At 36.9% G+C, this 14,755-nt stretch overlaps 1 protein-coding gene across 1 annotated transcript; it reads right to left on the bottom strand.

Moving 5' to 3' along the window:
- Nucleotides 1-3,960: 3,960 nt before the first annotated feature.
- NGLY1 (N-glycanase 1) lies at nucleotides 3,961-13,936 on the bottom strand (the record flags this gene model as incomplete). The annotated part of the gene is made up of 8 exons (XM_009699432.1): nucleotides 3,961-4,136; nucleotides 4,579-4,756; nucleotides 8,117-8,305; nucleotides 9,617-9,781; nucleotides 11,991-12,101; nucleotides 12,286-12,431; nucleotides 12,845-12,966; nucleotides 13,714-13,936. Coding segments are annotated over 8 exons (1,310 nt in total), but the record flags the coding sequence as incomplete, so codon positions are not given.
- Between the last annotated feature and the right edge of the window lie 819 nt (nucleotides 13,937-14,755).

Here is a 14,755-nt window from a genome sequence, read left to right as displayed (position 1 = left end):
CATTCCACTGGGCTTCAAGTCCCTCTTGCTCACAAAACCACATCACTAGAACAGCAGGCAAGGGTCTAATACTCATGTCAGACCACCGTCTCAGCAAGGGCCTGCTCTTCTCTGGTCCTTACTTCCATCTTGAAAGCTGATGAAGGAGATAAAGAAGAAGACAGAGAAGCTCACCCTCTCCTTGGTTTCTCTTACACTGGGAAGAAGTTAAGGAGACAGAACAACCTCGTAAGCTCTTCCTTCTACAAGAAGGAGAGTAAGTACAGCGGAACTGCCCAAGTAGCTTTTTCTGAAGTACTTGAGAGATTTCTTAACTCTCCCCACAATATGGTGACATGCCTCCAATATCTTCAACGTTATGCTTGCTAGAAGATACACTAAACTATTCTCGCGTTTACTGCTTGTAGGACAAAACTAACTGTAGTCCAGGCAACAGACAGATACAATTTGTAACCTGATGAAATAAAACTCATAGCTAAGAGCTGCTGCTAAGGGAAACTGTCCATGAGGGCCTCCTGCATCGTAAATCCCATTGTTCCATTATCAGAATGTCCTGGTTTGGCTAAAACAGGACCATTCCTCCCTCAGTAGATTTTCCTTCAGTTAAGTTTTTCTTAAGTAACTGCACTTTCTGAAGCTGACCACATGTTCCCAGCTTCTGGGAGCCGTACGTGCTGCCTACCATCTATTTTCATTCCACTGTATTATGGAGCTAAACGTACTTCATTTTTAGTGTTCTACAGTTCCTGATGTTGCACAAATACGGATTGTATCTGACATCTAAGTCACTCTATGTGAAAAATCTTCTGTGGGTAACTGACGAGTAAAGGCAACAGATTATCACACAGGATCAGATGAGATCATTTTCATTACCTACTTCTGCGTGCAAGTATACATCTTATAATGAAGTTTGCTTGATTCTTCTATACCTGTGCTTCCTCTCTACATTGCCTACAAGGGGCTTCCTTCATATGCTTTAAAGATACATTTTCCCAGAAACCTCATGGGGTGTAGGAAATTACTCCTACAGTTTTGCAGGTTGCCACCAGTGGTTGCAGCATTCAGAGTCAAAACAGGCTATGAAGAAATGAACAGTTATATGATCAACTGTAGAGAGACAACAGTGCGGCACAACAAATACTTGTTTGAAAGGAGGAATTCTGCGCACAGGCTCCCACATAGTTCTGTCGGAAATCATGCACTTCAAAATTAGTCTGCAAGCATTAATTGGGTAGTATAGTATTTATGTAAAATTTGATTGAAAAGATTTCACTGTTACAACTCAATGCAACTTTGGAAGACACCCATGGCACACTGGACATTCTTTAAAATGCACCAGACTAAACTGAATTCTAGAAAACATTGCTGGTTTTACCTATATTGACATTAAGCCACACATTTCTGGGCAACAGTATTTTTTATTTCCCCATTTAACCTCCCCCTTCCCAAACTTCTAAGAAGCTGAGCAAGCACTGACTCTTAGCTACATACCCTCTCATCGACATCTCCTACAACTGAACCAGTATCGCATCATTGCCAACAGAAATTAATACCCATACTTTCAGAGCACACTGCAGCACAGATCTTTCCACCGTATAATATTGCAAATTCAGGATACTGTAAGTTACTATTGATGAGGAATTACCTCTGGTTTCAAAAAAATATTTAAAAATTTATTAAGAGTTGCACTGAAATAGAGATCAACAGAGAAAAATTAGTTCCTTTAAAACAGCTTATGCATGAAAAGATTCAAAACGTTCACTGTCCATAGGGTACTCCCAAAAGACAGTTGAAGGAGTTTCACTTAACTTTTTCAGATTAGTTCCATTCAGGCTGAGGTTTTTATTCATTCTTTCTTTCTTAAAGTAAGCATTTTTATTCATCGCATGTGATCTTACATACAGAAGTACTTCTTGATTAATTAGATTGGCGAGGCTTTTTTCAATCTTTTTAATTCATTCAAACATTTTAATAACGGACTTCAACTACTCTGCTGTTTGAGTAGATGATTTTAGTAAATTATCTGCAGCTATTACTCTTCCCCCACAGATTCTGAACAAAATTCTGAGAATATTATGTTTATCTTACTACTTTTAAATTTATTCTGCCTTCTGCTTTCAAATTATCAAATACAGTTAAGCTGTTCTGCAATTCCTCATAGTCCTCTATTATAAGTAATACAACGCTAGAAATCATTTGTCTTAAAGCAGTTTCTTTTTCAGCTATCAAAATTATGAAGCGGAAACATTTTTGTTGATTGGTGTCACTAAGTCATCTTTTTTTTTTTTGTCTTTTTTCTTCCAACATAGTATACAGATTAGTCTAAAATACTTTTCTGTTGGGCTCGCACTCAAAATCTCAGAACCAGCATTTCACTGAAACTAAATACAGGAGGAGTTTTGAATGGAGACTGGCAAATTCACTTTGCATTAATCAAGTGTCGGTGAACACCCTTCTATACAGTTCCCTGTTGCTGTGTTGTTCAGTATTAAGGGAGTGAGACTTCGTCTTTCCAATCCTCCTCATAAACTGTCCATTTACATTCTGAAGTATATAATCCATCATGCATCATTCTGTCCCTCCCGAGCTGCCATAATCTACTACTTTTTAAGATGTCTCTGGCATAATTTTGATGCCTACAATCACTGCACATACGCAGTTTCCTACTAAAATCTGAATAGTCTTCTATTTGCTTAGATTTGTTGAAAGGTCACCAAACATTTATTTCAACGTAAATTACTTTTGATGATCATTTCAAATCAATACAGCAGTTGGAAGGGTCAGAAAAAGGAACAAAAAGCTTTAAAAACACTGATCTTGAGAACATCATCCCTAATTTTCACTTCTTTAAAATAAAACTATAGTTTGAACTTTGCATTATAGTCTATAATAGAAAATTTCTTGTACAATCCAGCCATAGCCTTCCTCAAATCCTCTGATAAAGACTATCTAATCTGAACGTTCACTCCATACTTTATTCACAGCACTGCTACATCTGACATCTCCTGGGTGGCAGTATTACATTCAATGAAAAGAAATTTAAACACTGCATTAATGAACAGAAAAACTGTATATACTTTTACATCAAATCCAGGAATAGTATTCAAAGTAACTCAAGACAATACCTTAAAAAGTGATTTCAACCTACATGCTTAATAAATCTTTTAAAAAGTGGGCAAATCTGAATTTATATCATTAAAAAGTATCTATAATGAATAATCTATCTGTTCATAGAAAAAATTCTGATGTTCTTACTCAATTTTAAGTCTCAATTTCGTATCACAGGCCACGACAATTTTAGGTACATAATGAACACTTCTTTCAAAATTAGTTTATTTTCGTAGCACATCATCGTATTTCCAAACATTTCTAGGTATTAAATGCAAGTTTAATACTTAGATATTTAAGATGATTTCAATATTGCTTCAAAATGTATCTTAATTTCAGCTCTTCTGGTTATTACATAAAATCATATTTTTCTTTCAAAATATCTAAGTCTTCTATTATTCTTTAAAATATTTTAAAATCATCACAAGCATCTGTTGTAATCGGAAAATGGAATTCAAACTGTTTTTCCAAGGAGTAGATTATAAAAAAAAAAACAAACAAAACAACCCAGCAAACCAACCCCAAAACTCCAAATTAAAATCAATTACAATTGCTCTGTGCTCTTATGATCATGTTTTGCTTCCTAAAAACTGTCTCATCATAGAGTTTAAGACAAGGGTATTTCATGGTTCAATCCTTTAAAATTTTGGTGTTTGTTTTCAAAGCGAAGAGGTTTTCATTATGACGTTTACCTATTCAATACATTTGCAGTTTCAAGTTGGTTAAATGGAAGCAGTGAAACAGGAAATAATCTGCCAGCAGGATGAACAGGGACTGCCAACCAAATCTTCATGTTGTATCATGGTATAACCTCTTCAAGGAATCCAAAGAACATCTCTTCATTTCAGGGTCTCAGAGGTCACTGAGTTTTATAATTATCTCCAAGCTATTTTCTCCACACCCTGTTAAGCTCTCTCTAAACAGCTGTGTGTGTTGCCATGCAGCTTCACCATCTCCTCCATTTAGAATTGCTTCCAACACAACTTCTGTTGCACCAGAAAAATCTGAATAGGAGCAAAGGTTTTTATCTATTGGAGGAAAAGACACACAATTCAGTAAGCCACTGCTCCAAGACAGCATACAATGCTAGAATGCCTGTTAAAAAGGGTAAGTTGTAATGAATGTCTAAAGGATCTTGCTTGCAACTACTCAAATTCATGTGTCAATCAGTAGGAAAAGAAAAACAGCTGCAAATTTTTAGTTATTATTTATTTAGTGCTTGTGCTGAGAGGACCCAGTGAAGACTGAAGCCACCGCACATAGAAGCATCTATCCTTTCTAGTAAAACACACAAGTATCTGTGTTCTTGCTAACCCTCCTCTGTTGCAGGTACAGCTGGGGGTTTTTATATTCATTTTTTATTTAATAATTTTTTATATTAATAAAACTTATTTTTGTACCAGTTTTGATTAAATGCATAGTATTTTCTTGACCTTGTTATGAAATTCATTATTTAAATTCCACACTTACCCCCTATCAGAGCAATTTCTGCTGTTGGAGAGCGAAGTCTCCACTTTATTCTTCCACTCTGAAATGTCTGACTGCTTGTCCTAACTGAAATGTTATCTATTTTCAGACCGACTGACTTGCACTCAAACTTCCAGCTGATGGAAGCAGAGGATGACCCCTCTTTTCGGGCTAAATAAACCTAAAAGGAAAGAAGATATAGTCAGCATGTCAAAAACTGATATGACCAACACACATCTAATTAATCGTTGTAACAAGGACATAAAATCTTAAGATAACATACTTTCATCCTCTATCAAGCCTCTGAACCTTTACAACTGTACGTAGTACAATTCCATATATAATCTCATTCTGAATCCTTAAGTCTGTTCTACAGTTAGGTAATTGTACACGTTCGTAGTCCTTCACTAGGGAACACTAATCTATTTCAACATGCTTGGTAAAGTTTAAGCCATGAAAATATCTAAGTTTCTTATTTAAAAAAAAAAGCAGACTTCTGGTTTTTATAGAAATGCAGAGGCTCACACACTTCGGCTGTTCATTTTGGTTGTCCAGTGCTGCTAATGGTCAAAACTGCGTAACCAGTATTTTAGATTCTTCAGACGTGGCTGCTGGCTGCACACCACTTCTCCTAGGACTTGACATGTCTTGGTTAAAGCAGATCATACGTGCTAGCCATACATAAATTCTGTGTTAACATTACTTGAGCTGTTAGAGATTTGCATAACTTAATGTAGTCCCAATGCTGTTCTAAACTTCACCTTGCTGAACAGTCAAGTTCATATGTTAACATTCATTAAAGCTACTATGAACCCTGGTAAGAATTTTATAACAAGCGTCTGATGGTCCTTTCAAGTCTAGCATCTATTATCAGCATACCAAGATAACAGACATTACAGATTAAAGAGTCAAAACTGCCATGATCCTTCAGAATCCTCAGTTAAGAAAACTTAGCAAAATTCTGTGACATTCAGGCTTCTGATTAATGTCATACTGGATGGACTTAGACAGCTCTTTAGATTTTAATCTGGGAAGAACAACTCTGAATAAAATGACAATAAAACACAGTAGTATGTTTTACTAAAGATCCCACCCTAACACAGAAGTGTCAGACAGACTATAAAACAGAATTTTAGTGTTACTATGCACCAGGCATAAAAATGTTAATTCTCATGTTTAAGAAAACTGAAAAACCCCAAAGGTGTGAGGTGTTACACTGAAGCTCACCTACGAGCATGTAATAGTTTAACCTGCTTTCATGTAAATATAATCTTAATGTTCACAAAAGTGCTGATCTCCACACAATTTAAGTACCTCAGCTAGTTCTACCAAGAGATTTCCCTTGATCAGATCCTATTGAATTGCCATGTTTGAGTAAAGAAGCCAAACCATTGATTACTACTTGGTTAAGGTGCACTAAACGTAGGCTTTCAGGGATAAAACCTAAAACAGTAGCCTGTCTCATCTTCCATTATAGTATCCAAGCATTTAATCAGAAAAACAGAAGGTAAAGTTTCCTTTTGTGTCTTTTTGACTGTCCTCTAACACGTAGCTATTCTTTTTCCAGTATTACTTGAAAAAAGTCTGAATTCATGGGGGGGAAAAAAAAAAGATTCCTTCAAATTCTCTTCCATTGGAGAAATTTTTCTGGAAAACAACCTTTTAGAAACCCAGGGATTTCAGATCTGCAAGTTCTTACATTCTTATTATGACCTACTGTGGTCTGTTTGCTTGAGTCCTGGATGCCAAGTTATCTCTGGGTAATGTGATGAAATTTGTGGTTTGTACCTGTTTGAGTTGTGTACCATGAAGTCAAGTGACACCGAATTGCAAGAAAAGACACAAATATGATCTAGATGGCTACTATCAGACTGGCCAAGATGATCATCTATCTGAATAATTTCAATCAACAACATTACAAAGACAGAATACGTAACTGAAGGTTCTTTTCTGTTACTCCAGGGCTAACATCTATAGTTACCTTACTGTGACTTTTATGTTTAAATTCCTTTCCATTCATCACATACTAAATGATAAACAAAATATTTTTGTAAAGACTCCTTTGGCTGGTAAGTTTCTTGGACAGCTGCTGAATCAAACTCCAAGTCCGTACCTTGCAGATTTATATAGAGGTGTTACAAAAAGAACAGGCAACCCCCAAACTACCTTACCCTCTGCTGTCTCCCCATAATACAAACAACCCTCAAGGAAAAGTCATTTCAGATTCATACACAGACTTTGTGCAGGATACTAGCAGTTCCTGTAGAACTGACGTGCCTTACCCACAAGCCTGAGATATACCTGGATCTCTAGGTCATCCTCTCATCCTTTATCTAGAAAAACTGACATGCTGTTAAATACAAGGGTAAAGTCTTTTTGCCTGGTCTTACAGATCGGTCCCTCCTTGTTTTATCTGATTAAGTAGAGCTGAGCAGAACAGCGGACTTTTAATTGGTTTCAGTGCAAAGACAGTATGTTTCTTGCAAAAGTGAGGATAACTGATCATTGGAGACTTGAAGATACAACGTGCTATCAGATTTTTAGCACATTGTAGGGAAGCAGAGAACAGTTGCCCTCATTCCGAGTTTTTGTTACTTCCCTTTTCCTATTCGCTTACTCTGTTGTAACATCTTTTATATTATTCTCCAGTTTCTTCCCTTATTCCTTCTCTGTTATGTAGAATAACCTCTCCAAGCTATTCCCCCATCGCATTTTGCAAGTCAGTTATGTATAGACGCAGCACAGAAAACCTCAGAAGACAGTTAGATGCTTAGCTCCATTTTTCATTAACGGGAAGCAAACCATTGCCTAAGCTAGAAGAATGTTTGGCCGGAGACATTTCAGACTAGTAAAACAACAGGGGAACAAAGCAATAACACGCTATAGTCCCTGACAGGAACACTCAGTTCCACGGTTGGTAGCTGTTGCAGGAAAAGCTGTTTGCTAGTAAATGATCCCTTTCCATCTTACAGACATCAGTTCTCCTCTTAGATTTAGAGTACATGATTCTTCAGCTGCTCAGTGTCCTGACAGCGGGGAAGGATTCTGGGCAGGGTATACAACAATCTGGGTAACTGACAGGTTTTTGCCTTCTTGCAGATGGAACTGTAATATTTAGCATGACAGTTTCTTCCTTTGGCTGGGTATCAAAGAGATATGATGCACTATAAAGCTAGTCTCAAAAACAAAGAAAGTAGCTTTTTTGGAGAGAATACTGCTTTTCAATAAAACTGTATTTGTGCATTTACCCATAAGTGTAAGAAGGAAGTCATGTTTGAAAATTTGGTGCTTTGGCAAGGATTTTACCTATCTGCAGAGAATTCGGTCATCCTTTCTGAAAGACATGCTAAATTTATTTCCGATTTCTTAAATCACCTGGCAATCTTACCTGAAGCTGAACAGTAATATTTACTACCATCAGCTAAATTCTATGGGCACCAAGAGAGGTTTGGATGCCCAAAATTGGCAAAGGTTTTCCAGTTTGTTGGAGTTATCATACTTTTACAGTAGATTTTACACTTTTAGTAATTGTTATCCTTACCATTTTCCAATCTGTTTCAACCTTTCTCCAGATAGACTCTGCCTTCCAAACACCTGTTTCCCAGCCACTTATTTTTTCATTACTATTGGAAATCCGTGTATAACTATCTTCTACTATATTGTAGATGAGATGGAAGAGTTTAGATGTCTTCTCTTTTTCGGAGGGAATAAAAAGTACTTCCTTTCTTTTCTGAAAAAGACAAAAAATACATTCCCCAATACATTTCAGTAAGACTATGTTACTCTTAAAGAGCATGTTATGGTTTCCCAATTCAGTTTTGCTGCCAACTGAAAAAAATGTCATTTTTAAGAGAGCTTATGGACAAAAGCATTTCTGCAAATGAAGTTTTAAACCAGCTTCCTACCACAGACCTACACCTTTTCCAGAAGGAGGCACTAATTTTATCTTTAAAATTTTCATGTAATTACTTTCAGAAGTAAGTTATTAACAAAATAACATAAATTTAGCAAATTTAAGTAAGAGATTAACATGTCAGGGATAGAAAATTTATATGTTGAGTATATCTCTTGTACAATCAATAAATAAATGGTTATTTTCAATAGCAAATGTAATGCTGTGACTATCATATACAGGTGCTTGTATATGACAGCTTAGAAATCAACTCCAAAAAAACTTAAGGTACAAACTTCGTAAGTTCACAGTATTTGTTGGCTTTTTTAAAGATTTTTCATTGTTCTCATGAGTTTTGGCAAAGCAGAAATTAAATCTTCTAAACTATGGAGAACTGAAATAAACTCTTAGTTTCTCAAACTTAAACAATCCTATGAAACTCATTAATTTCACCTCACTGGCTCTATTTAGGATTGTCAGTCATTCCACATGACAGGATCGCTACAAAATGGATGTAACAAGTGATGGGATAAGTCACACCTTTGCATGCTGGCTCAAGCTAAATAATGGCTACAGTTCTAGGAAACTGTATCTTAGTATAAAATAATTAAAAATAAGATCTTCCTTTTGGAAATAGACTAAAACATTGATATGAAAATCAATCGAGCTTATTATTTAAGAGATTGTTCCATTTACACAATCTTAACTGCTCCCACATTGTTTTATTAACAAAAAAAGTTGGTCAAAACCTACTTTCAGGCTTTAACCAGTAGTAACTAATAATACTACTAAACATTTTTTAAAGTTTTCCTAACTGCTTTCAGCTGCCTTAAACTTTCTAGTTCTGTCACACTGTAACTAATTAAAAGGCAAAAAAGTATTTTTTATTAACTTGTAAGAGAAAAAAACACTTTAGATCAAGGATTCCCAAACATTTTTAGAATCAACGGGCCACCATCAACCCTCAAAAATTACTTGTGGACCTCTACTGAATTTACATCAAACTAGCATCTGATGTGTTTGCAAGTTTCACTGTTTGAGCTACATCTGCAGGCTACCTACCATGAAGTGCTATTCCTCTGCAGACCATAATCATAGAACCTCTAGTTAGCTACCTCTAAGACGGTCATCAGTGCAAGAGTTAAATACCTCTGGACCAACTTCACCTCTGGCTACTCGCCAAGCCATTGAACCTGATGTCCTTCCACCATATTCTCCGGGTTTAGGCGTTCTAGGAGAAATAAATTCAACAAGCTCCACAATTGTTCTTTCCAAGAGTTCTCTTTTTCTATTTTCTGACAAAGATCGTTGCCTCTGAAAACACATTTAAGAAACAAAGTAAAAAATTCAGAAAAATGGTATTTGTAATTCTGCTCTAGAGTGATACCAATAGGGAAAAAAGGAATTGAAAAAACAGACTAACATTTAAAGTCTAGACTGACTGTTTGAAACATTAATCTTATATCACATGTGCAAATATAAATCAGTCACAACTGCATGGTTACTCGACAGCAGTGCTTTTTCTGTGAACTTGCATGCACTAACTATGTGGATTTATTTTAAAACACGGTTTGTGCCTTGTTTATAATACATTTGCTTGGATGATAAAACACTTCCACATAGCATATTTTATAGCTATTCATATGTATTCATAGCTGTTCTTGATATTATTGGGGGGAAAGAGAAAGCAAGCATAATTTTTTGGTCAAACTCTTCTTCTCTAAGATGGAGAGATTTGGTTCGCAACCATCTCAGTTTTGTGATTAAGCCCAAACAAAAGATTCAGTTGGGTCTCTGAAAGAGTTATTTCACAGTGACTGATTCTATCTTAAACAAACTACGACATTCATAGTTTTGCAGGTATCAGAAAACTGAGAAAAACATATCACCTACAACATCCAGGTAAATTACTGGAAAAGAGAAAGAGCTTTCTTTGCCCACATGAAAAAAACTATGGGCATTTTTTTGGTACACAACTTTAAAAAAAAATAAAAAGTCATTGAGGGGCTGGGATTTTGTCTCCATGATTTTCACATCAAATATACAGAGCTGATATGTGAAGCCTTTTTCCTTAACTGTGGATATACCCAGACAGGTTTCGAAAATTAAGTTCAACATTGAGTATGCAAATGATGACACATCATCTTTTTTTTCTACTTTGGCAATTGCCCAAGGCATGCACGCTCAGCCCGCTGGGATCTGAGACTTCAGGCCAGTAAGTATTCCAGTTATCTCAAAAGCAGTCCTGACCCGAGAAAGTTTTGCTATTAGGGATCAGAAAAGAGGCATTTGAAGGGTTTTTGTTCCAGATAACAATGTGGAACTGGATAAAGGAAAGTAGATATAGAGAAATTATGCGGAACAGCTCCAGCTGAACAAATTCCAGCTGCCAAATACCAGTTCTAACACATCAAGTGCACGAAGCGCACATAATCCTCAACTTGAATTTCTGATCCTTTACCTCCTTTTATTTTGCTACTCTGGTCAGCCTTCTCAGTGCTCCACTCCACTATGTGACTCTAATTTTTCATACTGATAAAACGATTCCATGCCCTGGCCTCAAACAGGAGTCCAGCTCAATTCTTCAGAGTCTTACTCTGTGGCTATAACTCTCAAGACAGCAGGCCTCTAAAAAGGCATAATCTGTTTATTAAGCCATCAGCTGCATACTATCACTGGAATTAAAGTTTCTATGCATAGGAATTAGCCCTGGAAGGAAGTGGGAACAAAAATGGAACCTCACAAGTGGTTCAAGGTTTTGTGGTATTCTAGTATATTGAGTCAAGAAAAGTTCATCCTGTCCCAAGCAGGGAGTGGAAAAAGCTTAGCCGAGAGGTGCCAGGTGCACTCAGGTTCTGTGACTATGACATGCAGGTGCAGCAAATGGCTCCAGGTGTTTTGAGGGCATTGGGCATGAACAGTGTATGTGGCTCTGAGCCAAAGCTCTGCTGATGGTATCAATACTTCTTGAAAGTCTTGGAAACAGCCTGTGAATCATTCCTCCCGCTTCCCAGAGCTTGTAAAGAGTCACAGAAAACAAATTAGGCCTACATTTCTTAGAACTACAAATTTTTCAAGTTGTTTTTTTTATTTTTTTCAAGTTATAGCATTATTGATGTGGAAAATGTTCAGCTGCCCTCAAGGAGTCCACATAGCTACAAAGCAGTTGTAGTTTACCCTCAACATCCGTTGATGCACAAGTCTACTCCAAAGCCACCAAGAAAAAAAAATAAATATATATGCACATTTATATATACACACACAGGTCTGAGTATGTAAGAGATAATATGATAATCCTCTCACATAACATTCTTTACCTTATTTCACGTAAGTTCAGCACTGTGACTGATTCTTATGTATTCAGTGTAAAATGAGGTCTGTATAGTTAGCAGCATTTTATATTCCAAGATGCATGGACATTCCTGTCAGGTTACCAAATGCATTCCTTTGTTCAAGGACTTCGCATTCTGGAAAGACACTTAATGTTTCACTTAAAGAAACCCATTTAAAAAAAGCTACATACCGTTCTATTTAGTGCGTTAATTGTTTCACGTAGCATAGCTTCACTGAGTGCTGTCCTTCTAGAGAGTACTTCTTCATGTTTACAGCTGTATCTCCAGGTAACGTCAACAACCTCAAGTACAAGTTGAAGAAGAAAATAAAGCAACCAAAAATTCCCACGTATCTGGCTTCATTTAAAGAGGCTAGCTAATCAAAGTATGTTTTTCCATAATAATTATGGAAGTCACACTAAGATGGAATACATCACATACTTGCCTTGGGGCAAGTTTGTTTATCATTAATATAATTACTCCTACCTCATCTTTGGAAAATGCAATTATGTAGGAGAGCTTCTTTCCCCACCCAGTTTCATAGAGAAGAGGTTTATCACAGACATTTTCACAGGGATCACAGTGAAGCCACCTTTTCTGAGATGAAGAATATACTTCAGTCCACACATGATCTATGTAACAAAGGCCAAGAATAAACAATGAATTGTAAGGATAGATCCTCTCTTCTAATATTGTAGAATATTGTAACTTTTCTTGATTTATGAAATGAAGGAACAGGTGAAAGAACATGTTTTCTGTTCATCTACATTCAGAAAAATTACCAGAGCTTTCTCTTTCTATCTTAGGATGACAGTGCCTTAGATTCAATTGAAGATTGTATCATTCTGATAAGTCAATCACCTAACCTTACTTGCAGAACTATATTTCATCTCACTAGGTAAGACAGGAAATTGAATTTATGTTGTCTTTGTGAGCTGAACTTCGTAACTCTATATGCTGCCTGATGGCTAATATAATCTGAGAACCATAAAATAGATAACCTCATTTTGCATATAAACATTACAATATTCTAGAATACTGATACCTGTACAGTCCCAGACATATCTAGCTTCAAACCCTACAGCTCTGCAACACAGTGTAAAACAGTTAGCCCACTCGCCACAGCGTCCACATCTGGTTTCCAGAAGCTTTTCAGGGTTGTTATACCTACAGGAGAAAAACCAAACAAAACCAGAATAATTGAAAATATGTTTCACCTTTCAAAATCTTTACAACATGACTGCCCTTGTGACGATCTGAACAGATTTCAGTGCCATTCAATCCACAGAAGACAATGGAAGTGATTGCTGTACTGCACAAAACACGTGCGAGCAGAACGCTACTTTTACTTTGACTCACAATAACTCCATCACACGTTTACAGCAGTACTGAAATGAATCTGTTTTTTTCAGTTTTCAAAATTGACTTAGACTTCATCTTAAAATACGATTTTTGTACACTGGTCCTTTCGATAGTTAGCAAAACTATTAAAAAATTGGATATTTTCTCTTTTGCCGTACACTCAGCAAAAGATGTGCATTACCCTTTGTGATTTCCCATAGAAGTGAAAGTTTTCCCTGAAATACCAAAAACCTACCTACATACTATGCTAATATTAACACATTTTATTTAGAAGTTGTACTTTATCAAATTAACAGTAAAAAAAAAAAATAAAGAAGAAAATCAAACAAGTATTCAAAACAAGGCCACATAAAAGAAAGCAATACATTGTTTTTAAAAATCTCTAATCTTATAGAGCAATTGCTGGTTCATCAACCATCCTATCATGTTACTTAAAACAGTTTCTCTCATCTTTCAACCAACAACTTATCACCTGTTCTCAAAACGCACAAATGCAAAGCTGTTTCTTGAAAGACAGGAAAAGAAAGACAAAGCAAATCTTTGTATGCTCACCTTGGGAATCTATTACAGAACTGACACTGGTTGCAGTAATGATTTTCCACTCGACTGACATTCCACCTTAGATCATCCTCAGTAGGCGACAGATAGTCACCTTTAGGCTCTGTCTGCCCACCACACCTGCTGCAAGGAAGATTATTTACCCAATGAAAAAAGTCATTCTTAAACCAGTTCAAGAGCTCCAACAATAAGAAGTCCTCTTCATTCACATGTGCACCTGTAAAATTTACACAACACAAGAGTTAGGTCAAATGGAAAAATAATTTAGTTGAACTTTCCATTATCTACATAAATCACTATCTCTGGGCCTTTATTATACTTCAGAAGTCTCATTACAAAAAAGCTTCATGTGTTCCTTAAGCACACACAAAAAAGAAAACCTAAATTCTGACTGAAATTACGTCAAACTGTGTATGTAAAAAACAAAAAACTGCACTCCTAAACACCACAGCTAGAGTGAGAATAAGAAATGGTTCAGAAAAACAAATTAGATACACACTGAAGCCCAGTGAAGTTCCTCACGCCCCTTGTATTCTTCCAGGGCTTTGGAAGAGAGCACTCATTCTTGTTCTGCTCCCCTTTCCAGCAGAGAAGAAACAGTCCAGGAGGTTCCTGGAGCGTGTGGCGGAGACCTCCCTGACACAGCTGGTGAGGGAGCCAACGAGGAAAGGCACCCACTGGGTCTGTGGTTTGTGAACAGAGAAGGACGTGTGGGTGATGTGATGTGAGTAATGTGATGGTTGGAGGCCATCTTGGGCATAGCGATCACAAAATGATAAGAGTTTTCGATTCAGAGAAGTAAGGAGTGGGGTCAGCAGAACTGCTGCCTTGGCCTTCCAGAGGGCAGACTTTGGTCTGTTGAGGAGCCTGGCTGACAGAGTCCCTTGGGAGGCAGCCCTGAAGGGGAAAGGGGTCCAGGAAAGCTGGGCGTTCTTCAAGAAGGAAATCTTAAAAGGTGCAGGAGCAAGCTGTCCCCATGTGCTGAAAGACAAGCCGGCGGGGAAGAGGACAGGCCTGGCTGAACAGAGAGCTTTGG

The sequence above is a fragment of the Cariama cristata genome, unplaced genomic scaffold (assembly GCF_000690535.1).
Source record: "Cariama cristata isolate BGI_N322 unplaced genomic scaffold, ASM69053v1 scaffold39930, whole genome shotgun sequence".
In the NCBI taxonomy this organism is placed as follows: domain Eukaryota; kingdom Metazoa; phylum Chordata; class Aves; order Cariamiformes; family Cariamidae; genus Cariama; species Cariama cristata.
The sequence above is the reverse complement of the archived record's forward strand: the minus strand, read 5'-3'. Positions and strand labels throughout refer to the sequence as shown.